Source organism: Lolium perenne, chromosome 2 (genome assembly GCF_019359855.2).
Source record: "Lolium perenne isolate Kyuss_39 chromosome 2, Kyuss_2.0, whole genome shotgun sequence".
In the NCBI taxonomy this organism is placed as follows: domain Eukaryota; kingdom Viridiplantae; phylum Streptophyta; class Magnoliopsida; order Poales; family Poaceae; genus Lolium; species Lolium perenne.
The window spans coordinates 149,240,450-149,263,365 of NC_067245.2; the positions used below are offsets into that span (position 1 = coordinate 149,240,450).

The following is a 22,916-nucleotide window of genomic DNA, read 5'->3' on the forward strand; positions in this document are numbered from 1 at the left end:
TGCATGCACGTACACTCCAAATCCCTCACATCGATAATAACATGTGTATGTAGTTGCTTCGTCCATCCCCACCTAAGGGGCTGAAAAATCTCCACAAAAATAGGAAAACATAGCAACTTCGGGGGTAGCACGAACACCACCATGGATGCACACACACAGAGAGAGAAATGGAATCTATCGTGGTAATTACACATCACAAGGGGAAGGGAGCAAATTGGTCTTTTTTCAAAATAAAATGTCATTTTTTTCAATTTTATGGTCAAACTCAAGCATGTTGTTTGATGCTATCTATTTTGGTTTCAAAGGATGTGGCGGGTGAATACATAAGAGAAGGAGAGTGAGCAACAGCATGAGGCTTGCACCTCAATCATGAGAGGCTCCTTTACTACCATAAACCGTATGTATTAACTTGTTTGGATTGTAAAATACAAATAAAACTACGAAAATATCATGATGTACTACAACCTATGTAAAAAAATAGAAACTATATATATAGCACTATCATGCCCTATGTATTTTTTCAAAAAAAATCATGCCCTATGTATTTAGCACCTACACCATAAACATCATGCCTCAAGTCTCCATGCCATTGTTATGTGTCAATCTTTTCATTGGGCTAAAAAATATGTCCCCTCCTTGTTCATGTTTTCGTACAACCTACATATTTGATTTTATTTAACCTTGTGGCACTCTAGTAGTTTGTTCAGTCAACCTATGACTACTTGTTGTTACATGTTGATTAGCCCCAAAAAGAAATCCTCTCTTCGTCCATGTTTTCGTGCACCACACGTCTTTGATATCCCGCCGCCTCTTCATGCATGTTTATTTTTCGGAGTTTATTTTTTATTTTTTTTGGATAGTATGGATTTCTAGTCGATTTTAAACAAAAACCTAACATGCCATGATACCACGCAGACCATAACCGAAGACAAATGTGGCGTGAGTAGACAATATTGCATTGCTCGGGTTTGTTTGAAGGTGGTAATGATTGGTTGATGGCGGAATTGGAGAATCGTGTCAGTTGCCCGAAGAAGAAGTGTGACATCAGTTCCTCGGTTACTATGTTTCGCTAGACTAGCCCACATAGCCTGCCACGCTATCACTGGCCCACCGCTCTCTTCACCTAACCCCTCCAGCCTCCAGGCTCCAGGCTCCAGTGGATCCAGTCTTCTCCCATGGAACCCTGACCTCGCCGCCGCCCGTACGCTCGCACCCCCGCCGCCGGCGCTTCCGCGGTATGTTCCCTCCACCACCCAGCCCTCTCTTGTCACGCTGTCTACGCCCGCAAGGCTCGATTCGAGCCCGCCATGTCTTAATCACCGAATTCAGGTACTCTCTCTCGCCATTTTTCAGCAGATCGAGCATCGCCGGCGTCAGCGATGGCGTCCCCAACGCCGAGCAAGCGTTCAGAGCAGGATCCCTCCGACGTATCCGGCGCCGCCGCGCTGCCCACCGACGGGCTGTACGAGATCCTGCTGCGGCTGCCGGCCAAGGACCTCTGCCGCCTCCGCGCCGTCTGCCGCTCCTGGCGCTCGCTCGCTTCCGACCCGCTCTTCATCAAGGATCACGCGGCACGCCACACGCGCCCCTTCCTCGCAACTAGCTTCGTTGACCCCGGCGAGGACGTGCACTGCGGCGTCAGCATCGTTGACCTCTGCTCCGGGGATGTCATCAAGCAGATACGCACCCGCGACAAGGACCTCAGATTGCAGCGCACCTACCTTGACCGCGTTTGCATGGTTGGAGGGCGCCACCCCTTGGCTGTCACCGCGCTTAACCCGGCCACCGGCGCTACTGTCGCCCCCTCCGCAGACGTCTCCGAGGAGTATGCGGATTTGCTCGAGAGAAGATTCGTCTCCATGGAGTCGTGTGCTTTTGGGAAGGTGCCCTCAACAGGAGAGTACAAGGCGCTCCGATTCCTCCATGTTGGCTCGCCCGTTGGTTCGCAGCACCTGTGCGAAGTCATGACCCTCGACGCCGGCAGCAACCATGTTCGGTGGAGGCCAAAGCCAGGCCCGCCACTCCCTGTTTGTTCCAACAACAAGATCACAAGCGTGGTCATTGATGGGGTTGTGTATTTCTTGTTCGGTTTTGTTGACCCTTGTTACAGATATTTGAAGACCTTGTTCAAACCAGGCACCATAACTCCGTTTAACCTTGAGACAGAGGAGTGGATGCCTACCATCAGTGGCCCAGAATCAGTGACCAGTTATTATATGGGTGCCAATAAGATAACTACCTCTCGGAGCCCTGAAGCTGTGGAGCATATCTCGATAACCAATTTGAATGGGTCCTTGGTGATAGTGCATCTTGTGCATCGTGTTTCCATGGACCTATGGTTTCTGATGGATGTTGAGAGAGGTCTCTGGGTTAAGAAGTACAGCATAAGATATCGCAGTCACTATCGCCGTGCTTATCCTTTGGTGCTGCTGGATGATGAGACGATAATCTTCATTATGCAATCCAAGGATACACTTATAAGTTATGATACAAAAACTGACACTTTCACAGATATGTTCAACCTGCAAGATTACAGGTCTATTGCTATTTACACAGGAAGTTTGCTGAGTTAACACCATGGATTTCATTGATGAGGTGAGTGCTATATGTTATATTTATTTTTTCTGGTATCATATCATAGTGATAACTGATTATCCAGAGGGGTGGAACAATAATTAATTGAAGCACTTTTAGGAAAACATCACTTTCGAATGTACTCACCAAAGGGCTTGCATTACCTATTAATCCCTTGACTATGGTCACATGATTGAAGCTCTAGAAAAAGTAAAACAAAATATGCATCTCGAAATTGAACCTACTAATTTGAGTCTTAATATGAAGAACAATGTTTGACAAAATTTCCATGTTTTTGACTGATTTTCCCTTATTCTTCTACGTACTTCTGAACTAGAGGACACATTGTCACAGCGGTTTCCCAATCGTTGGGTGTAGTAAATGGTAGATGCATGGGAGGGAGCGAAGCATGGCACTTTCCTTATATAGGAATTACAACTCAATGATATAGTTGTACCAACTCACAAACCTTTCTTCACGTGAACGCATTTAAACCGATTCTTTCCTTATTCAGAATCTTGTTTAACATATCGTAAATACATAGGTGGCTAGGTTTATGGAAAGGACTCCTAATTTATGCTCTAGGGCAACTGCTCTTATGCCCCCGGCCACAGGCCACTGAGGGCTGCTGTTCTTGCCAGTTATTGTGCCAGCAGTGATGTGATGGTCGGCAACCAGTTGACCATACCCTGTTTCCGAATATGTCCTGGCCGGTTACACTGGCTGTATTGTAGTCTGACTATGATATATATAAAGGGGTAGAAGTACAGTATCAGTGTGCAATGCATCAGGTCAGCTGCAAGCATCATATTAATATATGACACCCATACCATTTTATTTAGAGCGATTCTACTGTGCTTGAAAAGTTCCCAGACGTCCAGTGTAGTTGCATCTGAAGGTCCAGGACGAATGGTACCTGCTTGTACCACCTGGCCGACCACGAGGGGTTGAGACTATGTACCAATCTGGGAAGATAGCCTCGGGATTTTGTCCCTTAGTTAATGCCTATAACTTTGAACCGAAAGGTCAACGCGAACGACAGCTCTTGCTCTTGACATCTCCAAATCAGTCGGAGATACAGCAGCGGCCTTCCAAATCTGACTGCCTCGACGAAGGTGTTGGAGTGGCAGGCTCCAGGCCGCTGCCTCTCTCGTGCCAACGGGCCATGGTGGCGGCGTCCCGTGAAAGTTTCAGGGACGTGTGGGCAGGCCATGGGACGCAACTCCATTATTGGTTGAAAGGTCAATCGTACCCCTACTCTAATTAACGGTAGATCTTGAAGGGTTACTATTTTTGGGTGCGGAGGTACCGCTACCTCAGGTTAGCTCCCAAGCACAGTAGATCATCTTATGTAATTAAACTAAACTCTTGTAATGCTAAATTGCTAATTGCTGCTGGTTAGCCTGTGGAAAGTAGCAAATGATGATTAATGTTAGACATTAGACTAGGATCAATACTGTAGAGTTCTGATATAATGGCTCCTGATCATTGTCTCATCGAAGTACTACGGAGGGAATATTGAAAGAGTAGTTGTGGCATCTTAGGGATCTCTGATATTATTTATTGTTTCTGATATTCTGCAAATTCTTAACGTTATTTTCATGCCTTCATGTGAATTACTAAGCACAATGTTCGAAAATAATTTCTTTGCTGCCTCTGTGCTTGATGTCTGATATAGTTGTTCATTGTTCTTCCAGGCTGAGCATTTCATCAAAGAGGCGATGCTCCTTCATGCGTTTATGATGTCTCGGATACTTTGTTGCTTCCTCCTTTCCAGATCGAGCAAATGGTGCTATTTTATCCAGTTAGAATTTTATACAATAATATGCCATCGTTCCTTGACAAGCCCCGTAACTTGCTAGGCATCTTTTGCTGTGTACAAGTATGCATCGTTGCGACCCTGTGGGCTTGTATGTTATGTATGGTACTTTGTTCGTCCAACTCATTGTCAATTCAGTGTGAGACTGTCAGTTTGGCTTTGATCAAAACCAGTTACCAGTGGCCAACTTCTGGATGACATGGTTCCCTTGGTAATCAATAAAAAGATCTGTCTTCTTTATTAGCTGTGCCGAGCTTAAGTGAAGTTGCTCTATAGCTTGTTTTCTGGTTTTCCCAGAGGGAGAAATGGGCCTTGTTCAAAAAATCGTATTTTGCTTGGGATATTGTGAGCTTCCAAACTAACCGAACTGTGTTTTTTTTTTAACTTTATAGTGCTATTCCTGGTTGAGCATTCTGTGTGCATCATCCATAGAGACAGTGCTTACATATTGAACAGAGGGAGTGGTTGGCAACATCTTTGCTAGAGCATTTCTTCAGTGATACAAACCGGAGAGAAGAAAAGGAGGCCCAAGATTCAAAAAGAAAAAGATAACATTCTCGAAAAAAAAAAAGAACATGTGCTATCAACAACTTCCACAGGCGCAGACGGCAAAATATAATTAGGCTGCAATATCCAGCAAGGGTAAAAAAATTAAGGAGCAGAAAAGTTTTCTGTTTATTATACGAAAAAGATCTTGAACACAATTATTTGTCCTAACCAGCTCTAAATTATTTTCGAGGAAAAAATATCGCATCAGCATATGCTTTTTTTTTTTGAACTGCAGCATATGGTGGTATGCAGCGGCCTCGGGTGCCCTAAAAGCCCCTAAGGAGGGCTATAGTGCTCCGGCGTATAAAAAAAAAAGTGCCCAGCCAGATCCTAATTTTGATTAGACGCCGGCATGGTTTAATTAGTAATCCGGCGCTTCCAAGCCGAATCCAACCCACACAGAGGCTAATAGAAGCTCCGATGGACGCAAGTTGCCGAAAAGCAGGCACGAAGCGCCCGATCATCATGGGCCACCGTCGTTAGTGTTTCAGACTTCATGAGGACATTCCATCTATTGATATAACCGCTGTATCTAGAGCCACAGAGATATAAGGATCAATCACTCGAGCTCGTGTCAAACAACTTAACTACCAGGTACTTTCGTTTTTTAGAACTATTCCTCACATATATGAGAATATGATGCTGCTTAAATCAGATGTGTTTGTTACTCTTAGGAATGATGAACCTATATGAATGAGGAGGAAAAACATTGGAGCATGATCACGCATGGAGGAGATGGCAACAAACATGTGATGATTGAAGATGACGCCCCAAGTGGAGATTTCACAACTTTGAAGTCACCATAATGACGATTGAAGACTTGAGCGAAATATACAAGATTACACTACATAATTTCGTCCATAACATAATATGGTGTTGCGTCACCTTTAGTTTTGGGCTAGACCCATGTCATTTCCGCAGGAATTAAGTAAGCCACTTTTTAGAGTCCGTATTGAAGAGGGAAAGGCCTTCTAGGATTTGGTTCGGTTACCATACATATGGCTGACCGAAATCCCACCTTTTCCTCCTTTAAATACCCCCATAGCCGTCACGTTTAGACTCGGATTTTGATTAGATTAAAAATTAGCCGTTGCTGCAACTCTCGTGTACTTCTTTTGAGGCCAACACCCAGAACAAGACCGACTATTCGGAATCCCAACTTATTCAATAAAGCTTTCATCTATATCCGCAATATTTTGATTGCATCATTAGTTCTTACTTGTTCTCGATTTCAGGTAGGAATTAAGACCCTCGCTGGTTAGGCTGATCGTGCATCCGCAAGATCAGTAACTCCCGGAGATTGTCCTAGCGATTGCATTGGCGCACGAGCTTTGCACGTGTAGTCAGATCATCAAGCACAAACTACACCAACAAATCGATTTATCCTCGTCTCATCGAAAGATCGGCCACCTTTGCCCTATCAAGACTGGTCGTCTTCCTCCTCACCTTCCGTGCCGTGTTAAGGCATGCTCGCCATTAACAATTGCATCGTCGCGTCCCGTCGATGGGGCAGGCGTCGGCGTTAATGGCCGCCAGCGCCGGCCCTTCCCGCCGCTATAAAAACCTCCCGTCACCACCATTTCTCCCCACCTAGTGATGAGGGCTAAGCCCTATGGGAGGCCCGATCTTCACGGATTTGGATGGGATTCGTGGGGGAGGTGGAAGAACACGAAGAACACGGGTGGAAAGCGGGGTGGATCGAAGATACAAACGCAGCACACACACACACACACAACCGGTTGTTCTTCGTTGGCCCGATACACCAAACCAATGAAATTGCAAGAAAAAGACCCACAAGGAGTAGAATCCCTCATAAAAGATTGGCAAGCAATTGATAGAGTTCCAAAGAGGAAAAGAATGCAAAGATAGAATTGCAAGAAGCAAAAGATCCAAACACTAGAATTCCTAAAATGGAAGAGACCAATTCCTTATAAGAGTCTTGATAACTTCATAGATGTGGATCTAGAAGGGTTTCCCATAGGAAGGAGCAAAGCTCATGTTTAATCTTACAGCAAGTCTGAATCTCAGATCTGAGCCAACAAGGCTATTTATAGTTGGTGGGGCGAAGGGGTAAGTTACATGCTGAAAAGTTTTGTTTGTGCTGAAAGTCGCGCATGCGGAAGTTTCGGTCGCTCGGGGCGGAAGTTCTGGCTGGATTCCCTTCACCGGGGGAAGTTCCGGTCGTGGGGGGGCGGAAGTTCCGGTCGGGGCGTTACTTCCGGCCAACTTCCAGCCTAGTTTCGAAAACGACCGATTTCCTTGCAGTAACGTCCCGGGGCGTTTTGGCGCATTTTCGGAACTGGGGCGGAACTTGGGCGGAAGTTCCGGTCGCTCGGGGCGGAAGTTCCGGCTGGATTCTCTTTCCTGGGTGCTGGATGGCATCTGGGAGGCATCTGGCCGGAAGTTCCGGTCCTGGGGGGCGGAAGTTCTGGCTGGAGCGCTGAGTCTCCATCTTCTTCATTTTCAGCTCCCTCTCCATTAGCTTGGTTTCCATGGCTTGCGTCTTGATCGATGTACCTGATTGAACACAAGGTATTTGCATGAAGTAGCATGCCATCCAATGAGGTATCAAATGCATACGTGGAAAGGAGCGAATTCACCTCTTGGTGTAGGGCTTTGGCCCGAGCTCGTGTCATTGGGCCATGAGGAGGGCTTGTCGGTCTTGAGGAGGAGGTGTCCAAAGGCCACACCGTATCATCTCCCCCCCCCTTGGAAAAGAGTCATCCTCGACTCTAGAGTGTCGTCATCTCCTTGGCGTGCCATCCTATCCTTTATGTTGATGACTTACTTGGTCTTGAGGGTCGTATCATTGAAGTTCATGAAGCACATGTGTTGGTCCATGGCGATGGTTGTTGGTCGTCCATGTAGTCGAATGTTCTCCCTAAGCAACAATGTATGCATGTGTGAAGCATGAACCATTCTAGAGCATGGTGACGTAGGCATCCCCAATGGGCATGCCGAAGATGGTACCCGGGGTTTATTGAAGGCCCACGAGTCGACGAATACGAAGCTCGGAAGCCCAATTAGTTGTTGATAAGGAAAGATAGAATTGTATTAGGAATAAAGAGATTTGTAACTTTACGGGTCGAACTCAAAGAGTCTCCCGGAATCTGTAAACTTGTGTAATACGAAACCCTCGGCTCCGCCTCCTATATAAGGGGGAGTCGAGGGACAAAGAGAGGATCGATTTCATTATCAACACAACCCTAGTTTTCTAACAGTCGAGTACTTTTCTGGTTGAAACCCTCGAGATCTACTTGCCCTCTACTTCCAACTAAACCCTAGTCTACAATCCGTAGGCATTGACAAGTTAATAACTTGTCAATTGGCGCCGTCTGTGGGGATTAGAGGCGACAAGGAGCTGATCTCGATGGCACGTTCAAGATCGTCGACGTCGTCGGTGCAAGCAACGCGATGGACGGAGGTAAATGGATCGAAACTGATCTAGTCGATTTTGTTCCTCACCCACCCTCCCATTTGGATGCATATGCGTATCTGGAGGAGCCCACAGAGATGACGTTCGGAAGGTTCTACTTCCGCGTCGGAAAAGAGGGATCACATCGTTTCGAGATTCCGATTTCGTCGGGATCATCGGCGGTCGGTTCCGATCTTTCGGACTCATCGTCTGAGGTGAGCGACGAGGAGATCTCGCTGCCACGCTTAGTCAAGACCATAGCAAGCGAAAAACTCGCCAAGATCTTCGGCGCCATGTCCTTCGAGTCGTCTGCGGACTCCAGTATAAGCAGCGACTCAGAAAGCGTCGACAACTTCAGCTTCATCGACAGATCCACTTCCGTCAGGGAGGTCCTCGCCGATCTATATGACGGTGTCACCAATCCCGACGGAATTCAAACTTTAAAATATCATCAAATCTATGCGATAGAGGAAGCAAGTCTCCCACAAGAGCAAACATCATAGGATTTCGATAACGCGGGAAATCCGTACGTCGATCCCGCTGATCTTACGCGAGGATTGGGAACCAAATATGTCGGGCCTGGAACACGACAGATGGTGCAATTTCCGCAGGCAGTTTGGGACAGAGTTGCAAGAGCTATTGATGGCACATAACCAATGACTGTAACTGCGACAGTTGAAGAGTTGCAAGCATATCAATATAGACTCACCCGTGCTAGACGAGAGCTCGAAAAGCATAAAATTGAGCTGGATAGGAGGCAAGCCGCAGCTTCCGCGTCAAGCAGGCGAAGAGCGGAGTTGAGTCGACAATAAGGTACTTCGGGAGGAGACAGTCACAGAGCAGCTCGAAATAGGGCAAGGTCTCGGTTGCAACATATACCTGAGGCTGAGAGGGAGAACCTAGTTCAAAACCTCGACATGTCCTTTATGTCGATAGACACGAGGGGAAATATTATTCCCAAGACACCAGAAGTTGGATACATGTCGACACAAGCTTTCATCCTAGCATCCAGACCACCCCCCGGAGATCCAAGAGAAGCATTGTATAACATGGCCATGGCAGGAGTTGGAGCCATGGGAACAACGTTCGCATATACGCCTCCCGAAGGATCCGCAAGGCAAAATAGTCCACGACCTACTGTAGTGGTGCAAGACCCTGCGAGAGCGAGTGGGGCAAGAGACACAGAGACACAAGCAAGGGTTGATAGAGCGAGGCATGAAAGAAGAGAACGTCGGCACTCACCAGAGGTTGACGACGAGGATATGTGTGGGCTCCCGTGCTTTACGAGACGAGTCCGTAAAACTCGAGTTCCATCAGGGTTTAAGCTACCCGATAATTACAAAAAATTCGACGGCCTGCAAGATCCAGAGGACTGGTTAATCGACTACTTGGAGATGGTGAAGTTAATGGGTGGAACTAGAGAAACAGCCATGCAAAGCATTCAAGTACACTTGAGTGGAGCCGCACAATCATGGATAAAGAAGTTGTCTCCTGGTTCTATCGACAGCTGGGAAAGTTTCGAGGATATATTTGTGAAGAACTTCCGATCAACGTGCAAGAAACCCGCATCGTTGGAGCAGCTGAGGGCTTGTAGAAAAAAGTATGATGAACCAATGAGGACGTATATCCAGAGGTGGAACATCATCAAAAACTCGGCAGAAAACATATCCGACGAGAGGGCAATAGATGCATTTGTTGCTGGAATCCGAAGAAGAGACATTGTTGAGGACTTGGGAAGAACCAACCCGAAAACAATAGCAGCACTCATGGAAATAGCGAATCGCTGGGCGAATGGGGAAGATGTTGTCCATAATAAACGGCACAGGTCACCTGAGGATGAGCGCAACCGAAATTTTCAAAATAGGCGACGATTTTCTCGACAGTTCTCAGATTATGATGCGCCCGGCCAAATATCGGCTGGCTTTTGAGGAAACAACGAGGGAAACAATCGAGATGATTATCAAAAAAGTGGCGAGCAGCGAAGCGAATCCAAGGACGGTTCCCGTCCCAACAGGCAAAATAATGGACCAAGGTTTCAGAGGCCATATGCATCACCCGAGGATCTCTTAAATGGTTCATGCCAAATGGACTTTTACCTCGACAACAATGGAAAGAGGCTGTCAACGCCCGGATTTTTAAGTCCAGATGCCTATTATGCCATTCATCGCAATCCCAGGAATATTGTTTTTGCGAGACATAATAGATTGATATCACAGAACATCATTCATTACAACATCATAATAGTCTTACAAATAAAGGATCACATGATCCAGTCTCATTAAAATAATAGTTGATCTATTGATCAAGTACAAAACACATAGCGGAAGCGAAGTAGCGTAGTAGTAGTCCATCTGTTCCACAGGCAACTGTTGATGTCAGGAGTAGTCCTAGTTGTCGCAGATGTACTGCGGTCCATCTTCCTCGTACTGCTGTTCTCCTTCATAGTCTGGCCATTTGAATAGCCAGGGACAAAGCCGTGAGTACTTTAAAGTACTCGCAAACTAATACTAGTGTAAGCACTATCAACTATAGTAAGAGGGTGCTAAGCTCTAAGTTTATTTGCATAAAGCCAATTTTAGTTCACAAACATTTAGTAAAGCCTCTTCATTTGCTAATTAACTCAAGTGGGAACATTAGTGTCATTCCCACAACTCTGTTGTGATTCAAGTCAAATTCACCATTCACCTTTCAAGTTCAAGTCACAAGTCACATGTCACATTTTTGAAAAAAGATCTGATGAATGAACAGTATGGCCTTTCCAACCGTCCATAACCGTGGACGCGGCTATTCGAATAGTTCTACACTCTGCAGAGGTCGTACACTTGTGCCACAACATTTGCAATAATCCGTCAGGGTTAACTGGCCCTGATTTATCACACTCCGTGTGCGGACTACCAACCATAACCTTTCACTTACATATCCTAGTATAGGCACCTCTCCCCATGAGCTTGGCCTCCCAGTGAAGACAGATAGTCAGCCTGGGAACTGCACAGGGCTTGGGCCGAACAGTCACCTCATTTCACGTCATTTCACATCATTTCTTTTGTTGTAGAGGCAGCTTTCGGCATAACCCCGATGACGCTTGTTTAGAGGGAACCCATAGTAAGATACATAACTTCTAGTTAAGCCCTTACACATAATCAGGTGTTGTGGGGGTACTTGCAAAATTGGAATGGTATCGCATCCGAACCCAACCATCAGTTTTTGTAAAGTTCACCATGTCCTTCACAAGTCATATTCACCTTCAAAATCTTTCAATAGAATGACTCATCATTCCAAGGTTTTCAAAGTCATTTCATTTCACAAGTTCTCATCTAGAGTAGTCAATTTTATTTGTTAGCACTAGCAACTAGTCATGAGGGGTGCTAACTAGCTTATAGCTTTCTAGGCTAAGTTTGATGCTCTTGTTCTACTCTATATCTAGACCAAGTGAATCATGAATCAAAAAGTAAACTTTGATAATCAAAAACTTGTAAGGTAAAAACTTGGGATAGGATCATTAAGCATAAAGTAATATGTAATGGTGCCTTGCTCTTGTAGAGCTTTGCACTTTGCAAGAATATTAGCTTGCCTTGGTTGGCATAGTTGTCAAAGTGGTCTTCCTCTTCCTGGTAGAAGTACTCTTCTTCCTCGTAGTCTCCGGTACTAGCGTCTATAAATGAATACGAGAGTAACAATCACCAAACAAATCTCAATACTAGACTAAGCACACACATGAGTCACACAAGCTAGGCTAGCATCACAACCTGATTATTAGGTTGGTTGACTTGGTTGCATTCTTAAGAAAAATAATTTCCTCTCATTACCAATATTAATTAGTGTTGCTATTTAATTCTTGGGAGAAATAATTTCCTCTCATTAAATCTTGTTAAGATTTAGTTTCCTCAAATACTAAGGTATGAGCACATGTTGACCAAGGTCAACACTTCACACTTATTATTTGAGAAGCATGACTTAAATGAGGGAATACACCTCGTGCAATTTAATACTATCTTATTAATAATTTAATATCATCAATTCATACAACATGAAGTTTATTAGACTAAGGTCACTACCTGATGTTGAATTACTTGAGACAAAGATTTAAATGAGACCAATACATCTCATATGATTTAATAAGTAGTTTTGAACAATTTAAATACTACTATGAAAATGATTTAATATTTTCAAATAAGAACATATGGGTCATGAAGACTAATGTCATCACCTCATGCAATTTAAATCCTATTTGATTTAATATCTCAAGTGAGAAAATATGAGACCAAGCAACAAGGGTCATCACATTACTTCATACCACTTGGGAAGATGATTTAAATGAGGTGCTACACCTCATAGATTTGAAATCCTAAATTTTGAAATAATTTAAATGGGCTAGTACTGACTACATAGCCAATTCTTGATTCTATCCCATGATCATATGAAGCAACCCTATCATATTTTTACATAAACAATTATAGTATTTGAAATGTGAATTATGAGAATTTTAATCACCCCAAAATTCATCTTGGTTGATTTTATAAATTTATTTGAATTCTGAAAACTCTCTGATTTGTTATTTTTACTATTCAAATTCTACAACATATATTGATTTGAATCCAGTGTGGTTGGATGGAGCCTTTCATAAGCTTTCTAACAATATACAATTCACTAAATTTGGCTGAGTGGATTTCGAATTATTCAAATTCTAACTCAGCATCAGTATTGAATTTTAGTGAACCAATTTAATTCGAATTCAAATTATATGGGCTAGGCGGGAAAGAATTTGGGCCGAAGAGGGGGAGGGAGAGCTGGGCCAGCCCAACTAGCGCGGGCGAGGCTCGCGGGCCACCTGACAGCATGGGGGCCACACGTCAGTGGCTTTTTAATCAGCGAAACGGTACGTGAGAGGTGAGCCGCACAATTAGAAGTGGATCGAGCGGCCCAGAGACATCGTCGTCTCCGGCGAGAAGGGGCTTACTGGCAGCGATGGTGGACGGTTGGCGAGCGCGACGGAGCTCCGGCGGTCGACGGCGATGTGCGCAGCAACGTTGTCGATGACGGTGAACCTCATGGTAGCAGTGGCGTCTCCGGGGGTGGCGTCTAGCTCCGGCGAGCTTCTACGGCGGAGCGCGGCAGAGAGGAAGCAATTGGCGAGCTACGATGGGCAATGTGGAGCAGCGAGATGGCTGGGCGACTCAGGGAGAAGAGGGGAAGCTGTGGGTGTGGTTGATTTGGAGCGGGGAGCCCCTCTTTTATAGCAGCGAGGAGAGGCCGTGGGGTGCGGGCAGGTCCATGGTGGCGACGGCGATACAGTGGGTTCTAGGCACTGGCGATGATGCAGTGGGGTTGGCGATGCTCTGGTGATGACGCAGGGCGTGATTGCGTTGAAAACGAGGGACCATGGCGCTCGTCATCGTCCTCGCGTTCTGGCAGCCGTGGAGGATGGCGTGGATGGCGTCGTTGTCTACAGGGCACCGGCGGACCAATGGTGGTGTCTGGGAGGTAGGTGGTGTCGTCGTGGTGGCGTAGGAGAGAGGAGAGGGTTGGGGGTGGTCGGAGTCAACGGTGCGCATGTGTGCACTGGCGTGCCCGTGGCGTCGCCGTGCGCGCTCTAGCGCGTCACTGGGCGCGTACGGGGCGGTCGGTGTGGTGCGTGTCTCATGCGTGGGTGTGTACCATGTGGTTCAGGGGAGTGGGGAGAGGAGAGATGACACGGTCGTGCACGTTGGGGTTGCTCAGAGGGAGAGATGGCATGTGCACATCCATGCCATGCCACGGCATGGCATGCTCTGTCCAAATGGTGACGATGGCGTGCACCATTCCTTGTCTTTGGTGCTTGGCAGAGTGTAGAGGGATCAGAGAGGTACATATGGTGACCTAGGGTGGATGGTTGAGGCTATGAACTGCTGTACAAAACAATGCATAGAGTTGGCAGATTGTTGACCACAAGGTGTTTAAGGAAATGGCCGCAAGAACTTTACTTTGGAAATTTTGAGTGAATTTTGGTGGGTTTGAATCATATATTATTTGCAGTAGAATGGTGGTGGTCAAATTTGAAGTGATTTGCAAAAATCCAAATTGCATATGATCTTACATATGCTTCAAGGTCTCCACTTTGCTTGCTCACCATTTGGATTTGAGAAAGAATTTGTGGTGATGGTTTTGGGAAAAGTTGTTCATCTTGATGTTATCTTGGATGAGGTGTAAATAATTGGTAATGTTTAGTTTGAAAATCTTCCAAAACAGGGGCTCAAAGAGGGCATCAGGCTAAGAATTGCCATTTTGACCATAATTGTATGTGAGCTCAAATTTGATTCAAATTTGATTTGATTTGAGTTTCTTTGATTCCAAAAGTGTTAATAAGTGTTTAGTATCCATTTACAACTAATGGTGCAAGCCAAAAGGGTCTAGGTTAAAGATTTGCAAAATTGGCCATAGCCACATATATGTAATGAAGTGCATTTTTCTTAATTTCTTATTTTCCTTTTATTTGCTTCACTTACGCATGGTCTAGGGTCCATTTAGGATTATATGAGGTTTAGTGTTGGTTTCAAAACATTTGGGCAAGGTAGAGGTGCTTAGGTCAAGTTTTGGTAAAATGGCTATGTGCCACATATGCCTCTATGCATATGTTTATTTTATTTTTGTTTCACATGGGATTTGGTTGATAAGTACTAGGTTAGGTTTGTTGATGTTATCAAAGCATCTAAACAAGGTAGAAAATCCTAGGTAAAAGTTTTACCAAAAATAGCATAGGCACATAGGCCCTTTTCTTATTTATTTTCATTTCTATTTATTTTGTTTATAAAGGATGGTGAGAAGAGGGGTGATGTTTAGGGTTTGGAAATATGTTCAATGCAATAAACAAACAATCATGGCAATGACACAAGTATCAAGCACAAGTATTATGCATAGCCCCTCATTCAGAAAAGTTTTTGTTGGTTCTCATTTTTGGAAAAAGGGAAATTCATTTTCTCTTTGTTTTAAATTTTTGGGATGTTACAAACCCTTCCCCCTTAAACAAATCTCATCCCGAGATTTTAAGAAAAGTTAGTTCCTAAGAGAGAATGAGTAATTGGATTAACAGGATAACATACTTGGCGTGGTCTGGGGTGCTTCCTGGGCTTCAGTGGCATTCATGTGGTAGAGACGGCCGTTGTTGTTGTTCTGGTTCCTTCTGTCTGCGAAGCGGCGCTGTTGCTGAGCAGGTGCAGCAGTATTGGGGGCAGTCTTGGCAAGTTTCTTGGGGCACTCATTTGAGTAGTGGCCCACAGTGCCACATTCATAGCAGAGGTTATCGTTGATTTGTCCTTTGGGGTGACGGGGATGGCATTGCTTCCAGTCCTTGGGCCATTATTGGGGTTGTTGTTGTTACCATTGTTGTTGTTGTTGCTGTTGTGGTGGTTGTTGTTGTTTCCTCCGGTCTTCGGGGGTCCTCCGTTGTTGTTGGTGTAGTTTTGGCGATACGTCTGAGCAGTTGGCTTGTTGTGTCTTGGGGTGAATCCTCCAGAGGAGTTGTTGCGGTACTTCTGGGCATGGTGGGGTCCATTCTGGTTCATCATTCTTCTCTTGCGGTTCTTGTTGGCTTGGTGTAGCTTTCCTTCCATCTGTATGGCTGAGTCCACAAGGGCTTCTAAGTCATCGAACGGAATGTTCACTAACACCGTTTGCATTTCGTCATGCAGTCTGTTCAGAAATCTCTCCTTCCTTTTCTCATTGGTGTCGGTCTCATCCGGGGCGTACCTTGACAGAGTAAGAAACCTGTCGCGGTATTCCACCACGGACATCCTTCCTTGCTTGAGTTCGCGGAACTCATCTCTCATCTTCTTGATCAGTCCTTGGGGCACGTGATACTTGCTAAACTTCAGCTTGAAGTCTTCCCAGGTCATCATTTGCCCCGCATTCATTACGCGGGCACTCGTCCACCAGGCTCTGGCAGGTCCTGATAGGTAGTGGGTGGTGAATAGTACTTTTTCTACGGTTTCTACTCCCGCAACTTCTAGGTTGTTCTCCATTGTCTGGAGCAAGTCATCTGCATCAAGTGGCTCTTCTGTCTTGCTGAACATTGGTGGGTTGGTGTTCTGAAAGTTCTTCAGCTTCGATCCAGGGTGATCGTGGTTTCCATGGCCTTGATTGTTCTGTGCTATCTGCTGCAGTGCGGCGATATTGGCTTGACGTTCAGCTCTCTCGGCTTCGCGGTCTGCCATCATCATCTGCAGCATCTGCATCATTGCGTCCTGGTTGGTGCGCGGGTTGGTGGGGCCATCTGAATATTGAGGTAGATGATAAGATGAGAGGGAAATTTCTATGGTTTGTTTGGTTAAAGTTTAAAAAGTTCATAACTTGAAAACTTGAGTAGTGTTGTGGGGGTAAAAACCAACAACACCTTTTCATTCATACCAAGCATCACACATTACAAATCTAACAACCGTTGGTTTGAAAAACCATTCATTCGTTCTACGATACAAGGGGATCCTGATACAACTCACACCTACTTAAGTGCTTTAATGATTACTACTCTTCATGGTGGTTTCTTCATCTTCATGGGTAATGTGCTTGACGGGCGTTCTCCAACTCCTTGCGGGTCTTGTGCAGCAGGAAGTCCAGACAGGCGACATAGTAGTCCATCTCCGGGTGCGGTGGCATGGTTATTGGTCTCCCCATGGAGTCATGTCTTGGGTAGTAAACAAAGCGAGTGTTCTTGATCTTGTTCTCATTTTGTCCACACAGACGGGAAATTGCTTCCTGCATGGCTTTGGCTATTCCATCCTTCCAAGTGTTTCCCGTTACAGAAAACCAGATGGTTTCCCATATTGGGGCTCCAAGCTTTCCTCTCAGATCTGCAGTAACTTCCCACTGAGGTGGTCCTCCCGAGGGATGGTTGAGGGGTATTCCCAAGAACTCGGGATACGGGCGTCCTAAATACTCCACTAGTTGCTTCAAATCCTTCTCGAAAATCAGGTCTCCTCCGTGGCCAAGCTGATAGGACTCACATTTGTACTCCATCTATGAACAATGAGGATGAGTAGGTTAGATAAGTGACCAAGTGTGCCAAATTTTATGTAGAGTTTATAAAGAAAGGTAGAGTATGGATTTCTCTTTTGAAAAGATCTCAAGGATAAGAGTGAGAAATACATTTTCACAAATATTCACTTCATTGGTTTTGAAACTAAGTTTTTTCAGACGTCCATTCTAACTAGGGTCTCCTAAGGTCAACAATGGCTCTGATACCAACTTGTCAACACCCGGATTTTTAAGTCCAGATGCCTATTATGCCATTCATCGCAATCCCAGGAATATTGTTTTTGCGAGACATAATAGATTGATATCACAGAACATCATTCATTTCAACATCATAATAGTCTTACAAATAAAGGATCACATGATCCAGTCTCATTACAATAATAGTTGATCTATTGATCAAGTACAAAACACATAGCGGAAGCGAAGTAGCGTAGTAGTAGTCCATCTGTTCCACAGGCAACTGTTGACGTCAGGAGTAGTCCTAGTTGTCGTAGACGTCCTGCGGTCCATCTTCCTCGTACTTCTGTTCTCCTTCATAGTCTGGCCATTTGAATAGCCAGGGACAAAGCCGCGAGTACTTTAAAGTACTCGCAAACTAATACTAGTGTAAGCACTATCAACTATAGTAAGAGGGTGCTAAGCTCTAAGTTTATTTGCATAAAGCCAATTTTAGTTCACAAACATTTAGTAAAGCCTCTTCATTTTCTAATTAACTCAAGTGGGAACATTAGTGTCATTCCCATAACTCTGTTGTGATTCAAGTCAAATTCACCATTCACCTTTTAAGTTCAAGTCACAAGTCACATTTTTGAAAAAAGATCTGATGACGGAACAGTATGGCCTTTCCAACCGTCCATAACCGTGGACGCGGCTATTCGAATAGTTCTACACTCTGCAGAGGTCGTACACTTGTGCCACAACATTTGCAATAATCCGTCAGGGTTAACTGGCCCTGATTTATCACACTCCGTGTGCGGACTACCAACCATAACCTTTCAATTACATATCCTAGTATAGGCACCTCTCCCCATGAGCTTGGCCTCCCAGTGAAGACAGACAGTCAGCCTGGGAACTGCACAGGGCTTGGGCCGGACAGTCACCTCATTTCACGTCATTTCACATCATTTCTTTTGTTGTAGAGGCAGCTTTCGGCATAACCCCGATGACGCTTGTTTAGAGGGAACCCATACTAAGATACATAACTTCTAATTAAGCCCTAACCCATAATCAGTTATTGTGGGGTACTTGCAAAATTGGAATGGTATCGCATTCGAACCCAACCATCAGTTTTTGTAAAGTTCACCATGTCCTTCACAAGTCATATTCACCTTCAAAATCTTTCAATAGAATGACTCATCATTACAAGGTTTTCAAATTCATTTCATTTCACAAGTTCCCATCTAGAGTAGGCAATTTTATTTGTTAGCACTAGCAACTAGTCATGAGGGTGCTAACTAGCTTATAGCTTTCTAGGCTAAGTTTGATGCTCTTGTTCTACTCTATATCTAGATCAAGTGAATCATGAATCAAAAAGTAAACTTTGATAATCAAAAACTTGTAATGTAAAAACTTAGGATAGGATAATTAAGCATAAAGTAATATGTAATGGTGCCTTGCTCTTGTAGAGCTTTGCACTTTGCAAGAATATTAGCTTGCCTTGGTTGGCACAGTTGTGAAAGTGGTCTTTCCTCTTCCTGGTAGAAGTACTCTTCTTCCTCGTAGTCTATGGTACTAGCGTCTATAAATGAATACGAGAGTAACAATCACCAACAGATCTTAATACTAGACTAAGCACACACATGAGTCACACAAGCTAGGCTAGCATCATAACATGATTATTAGGTTGGTTGACTTGGTTGCATTCTTAAGAAAAATAATTTCCTCTCATTACCAATATTAATTAGTGTTGCTATTTAATTCTTGGGAGAAATAATTTCCTCTCATTAAATCTTGTTAAGATTTAATTTCCTCAAATACTAAGGTATGAGCACATGTTGACCAAGGTCAAAACTTCACACTTATTATTTGAGAAGCATGACTTAAATGAGGGAATACACCTCATGCAATTTAATACTATCTTATTAATAATTTAATATCATCAATTCATACAACATGAAGTTTATTAGACTAAGGTCACTACCTCATGTTGAATTACTTGAGACAAAGATTTAAATGAGACCAATACATCTCATATGATTTAATAAGTAGTTTTGAACAATTTAAATACTACTATGAAAATGATTTAATATTTTCAAATAAGAACATATGGGTCATGAAGACTAATGTCATCACCTCATGCAATTTAAATCCTATTTGATTTAATATCTCAAGTGAGAAAATATGAGACCAAGCAACAAGGGTCATCACATTACTTCATACCACTTGGGAAGATGATTTAAATGAGGTGCTACACCTCATAGATTTGAAATCCTAAATTTCAAAATAATTTAAATGGGCTAGTACTGACTACATAGCCAATTCTTGATTCTAGCCCATGATCATATGAAGCAACCCTATCATATTTTTACATAAACAATTAGAGTATTTGAAATGTGAATTATGAGAATTTGAATCACCCCACAATTTGTCTTGGTTTATTTTATAAATTTATTTGAATTCTGAAAACTCTCTGAGTTGTTATTTTTACTATTCAAATTCTACAACACATATTGATTTGAATCCAGTGTGGTTGGATGGAGCCTTTCATAAGCTTTCTAACAATATGCAATTCACTAAATTTGGCTGACTGGATTTCGAATTATTCAAATTCTAACTCAGCATCAGTACTGAATTTTAGTGAACCAATTTAATTCGAATTCAAATTATATGGGCTAGGCGGGAAAGAATTTGGGCCGCAGAGGGGGAGGGAGAGCTGGGCCAGCCCAACTAGCGCAGGCGAGGCTCGCGGGCCGCCTGACAGCATGGGGGCCACACATCAGTGGCTTTTTAATCAGCGAAACGATACGTGAGAGGTGAGCCGCACGATTAGAAGTGGATCGAGCGGCCCAGAGACATCGTCGTCTCTGGCGAGAAGGGGCTTACTGGCGGCGACGGTGGACGGTTGGCGAGCGCGACGGAGCTCCGGCGGTCGACGGCGATGTGCGCAGCGACATTGTCGATGACGGCGAACCTCCTGGTAGCAGTGGCGTCTCCGGGGGTGGCGTCTAGCTCTGGCGAGCTTCTACGGCGGAGCGCGGCAGCGAGGAAGCAATTGGCAAGCTGCGATGGGCAATGTGGAGCGGCGAGATGGCTGGGCGACTCAGGGAGAAGAGGGGAAGCTGTGGGTGTGGTTGATTTGGAGCGGGGAGGCCCCCTTTTATAGCAGCGAGGAGAGGCCGTGGGGTGCGGGCAGGTCCATGGTGGTGACGGCGATACAGTGGGTTCTGGGCACTGGCGATGATGTAGCGGGGTTGGCGATGCTCTGGTGATGACGCATGGCATGATTGCGTTGAAAACGAGGGACCATGGCGCTCGTCATCGTCCTCGCGTTCTGGCAGCCGTGGCAGATGGCGTCGACGGCGTCGTCGTCTACAGGGCACCGGCGGACCAATGGTGGTGTCTGGGAGGTAGGTGGTGTCGTCGTGGTGGCGTAGGAGAGAGGAGAGGGTTGGGGGTGGTCGGAGTCAACGGTGCGCATGCGTGCACTGGCATGCCCGTGGCGTCGCCGTGTGCGCTCTGGCGCGTCCCTGGGCGTCACTGGGCGCGTACGGGGCGGTCGGTGTGGTGCGTGTCTCATGCGTGGGCGTGTACCATGTGGTTCAGGGGAGTGGGGAGAGGAGAGATGACACGGTCGTGCACGTTGGGGTTGCTCAGAGGGAGAGATGGCATGTGCACATCCATGCCATGCCACGGCATGGCATGCTCTGTCCAAATGGTGACGATGGCGTGCACTTCCTTGTCTTTGGTGCTTGGCAGAGTGTAGAGGGATCAGAGAGGTACATATGGTGACCTAGGGTGGATGGTTGAGGCTATGAACTGCTGTACAAAACAATGCATAGGGTTGGCAGATTGTTGACCACAAGGTGTTTGAGGAAATGGCCGCAAGAACTTTACTTTGGAAATTTTGAGTGAATTTTGGTGGGTTTGAATCATATATTATTTGCAGTAGAATGGTGGTGGTGGTGGTCAAATTTGAAGTGATTTGCAAAAATCCAAATTGCATATGATCTTACATATGCTTCAAGGTCTCCACTTTGCTTGCTCACCATTTGGATTTGAGAAAGAATTTGTGGTGATGGTTTTGGGCAAAGTTGTTCATCTTGATGTTATCTTGGATGAGGTGCAAAGAATTGGTAATGTTTAGTTTGAAAATCTTCCAAAACAGGGGCTCAAAGAGGGCATTAGGCTAAGAATTGCCATTTTGACCATAATTGTATGTGAGCTCAAATTTGATTCAAACTTGATTTGATTTGAGTTTCTTTGATTCCAAAAGTGTTAATAAGTGTTTAGTATCCATTTACAACTAATGGTGCAAGCCAAAAGGGTCTAGGTTAAAGATTTGCAAAATTGGCCATAGCCACATATATGTGATGAAGTGCATTTTTCTTAATTTCTTATTTTCCTTTTATTTGCTTCACTTAGGCATGGTCTAGGGTCCATTTAGGATTAGATGAGGTTTAGTGTTGGTTTCAAAACATTTGGGCAAGGTAGAGGTGCTTAGGTCAAGTTTTGGTAAAATGGCTATGTGCCACATATGCCTCTATGCATATGTTTATTTTATTTTTGTTTCACATGGGATTTAGTTGATAAGTACTAGGTTAGGTTTGTTGATGTTCTCAAAGCATCTAAACAAGGTAGAAAAGCCTAGGTAAAAGTTTTACCAAAAATAGCATAGGCACATAGGCCCTTTTCTTATTTAATTTCATTTCTATTTATTTTGTTTATAAAGGATGGTGAGAAGAGGGGTGATGTTTAGGGTTTGGAAATATGTTCAATGCAATAAACAAACAATCATGGCAATGACACAAGTATCAAGCACAAGTATTATGCATAGCCCCTCATTCAGAAAAGTTTTTGTTGGTTCTCATTTTTGGAAAAAGGGAAATTCATTTTCTCTTTGTTTTAAATTTTTGGGATGTTACAGAGGCAGTCAGGGCATCTGCAGAAGGACTGCCGAACTTTTCTAGCGTTGCATAGATATGCAGGGCATACTAACACACAGGCAGTAAACAGAAACCCCCAGGGGCCAAGGAGTGAGATCCACCTTCCACCTCCACCCGCAATCACGGATGCAAATCGGCACCAGTTGCAATTGGCGGTACCTCCACAACCAGGTCCTTATATCGACACCAGCGGTGCGGTCTCGATGATTCAGAAAGGCAGGCCATCTAACAGAGCTCAGAAAGTAATTTCGCAGCAAGTTTTTATGGCAGAGAAGATGCCTCCACCAACAATCGAGTACCTGAACTGGTCAGGGCAAGACATCGGCTTCACCATAGCTGATCATCCACAACAAGTTCCACGGCGATATTACCAGCGGTGATTGCGGGATTCGATGTTTCGCGGGTATTCATTGATGGCGGGAGCAGCTTAAACCTCATGTACGCAGATACATTG

At 44.7% G+C, this 22,916-nt stretch overlaps 1 protein-coding gene across 3 annotated transcripts; it reads left to right on the plus strand.

The window, feature by feature from the left end:
- Positions 1–1,081: 1,081 nt before the first annotated feature.
- On the plus strand, positions 1,082–4,633 carry LOC127322052 (uncharacterized). Of its 3 annotated transcripts, none has more exons than XM_051351002.2 (3): positions 1,082–1,235; positions 1,330–2,595; positions 4,272–4,633. In XM_051351002.2, exon 2 carries the CDS (start codon positions 1,380–1,382, stop codon positions 2,571–2,573), a length of 1,194 nt encoding a protein of 397 aa, XP_051206962.1. In that variant the 5' UTR covers positions 1,082–1,235; positions 1,330–1,379; the 3' UTR covers positions 2,574–2,595; positions 4,272–4,633. The 3 variants fall into 3 exon arrangements, with proteins under 3 accessions (XP_051206962.1, XP_051206960.1, XP_051206961.1); XM_051351000.2 differs by having other exon boundaries at positions 1,354–2,595; XM_051351001.2 differs by having other exon boundaries at positions 1,357–2,595.
- The last annotated feature ends 18,283 nt before the right edge of the window (positions 4,634–22,916 follow it).

Excerpts from the sequence above, each read along its gene's own strand:
- LOC127322052 (XM_051351002.2), top strand. The coding sequence starts at position 1,380 with ATGGCGTCCCCAACGCCGAGCAAGCGTTCAGAGCAGGATCCCTCCGAC.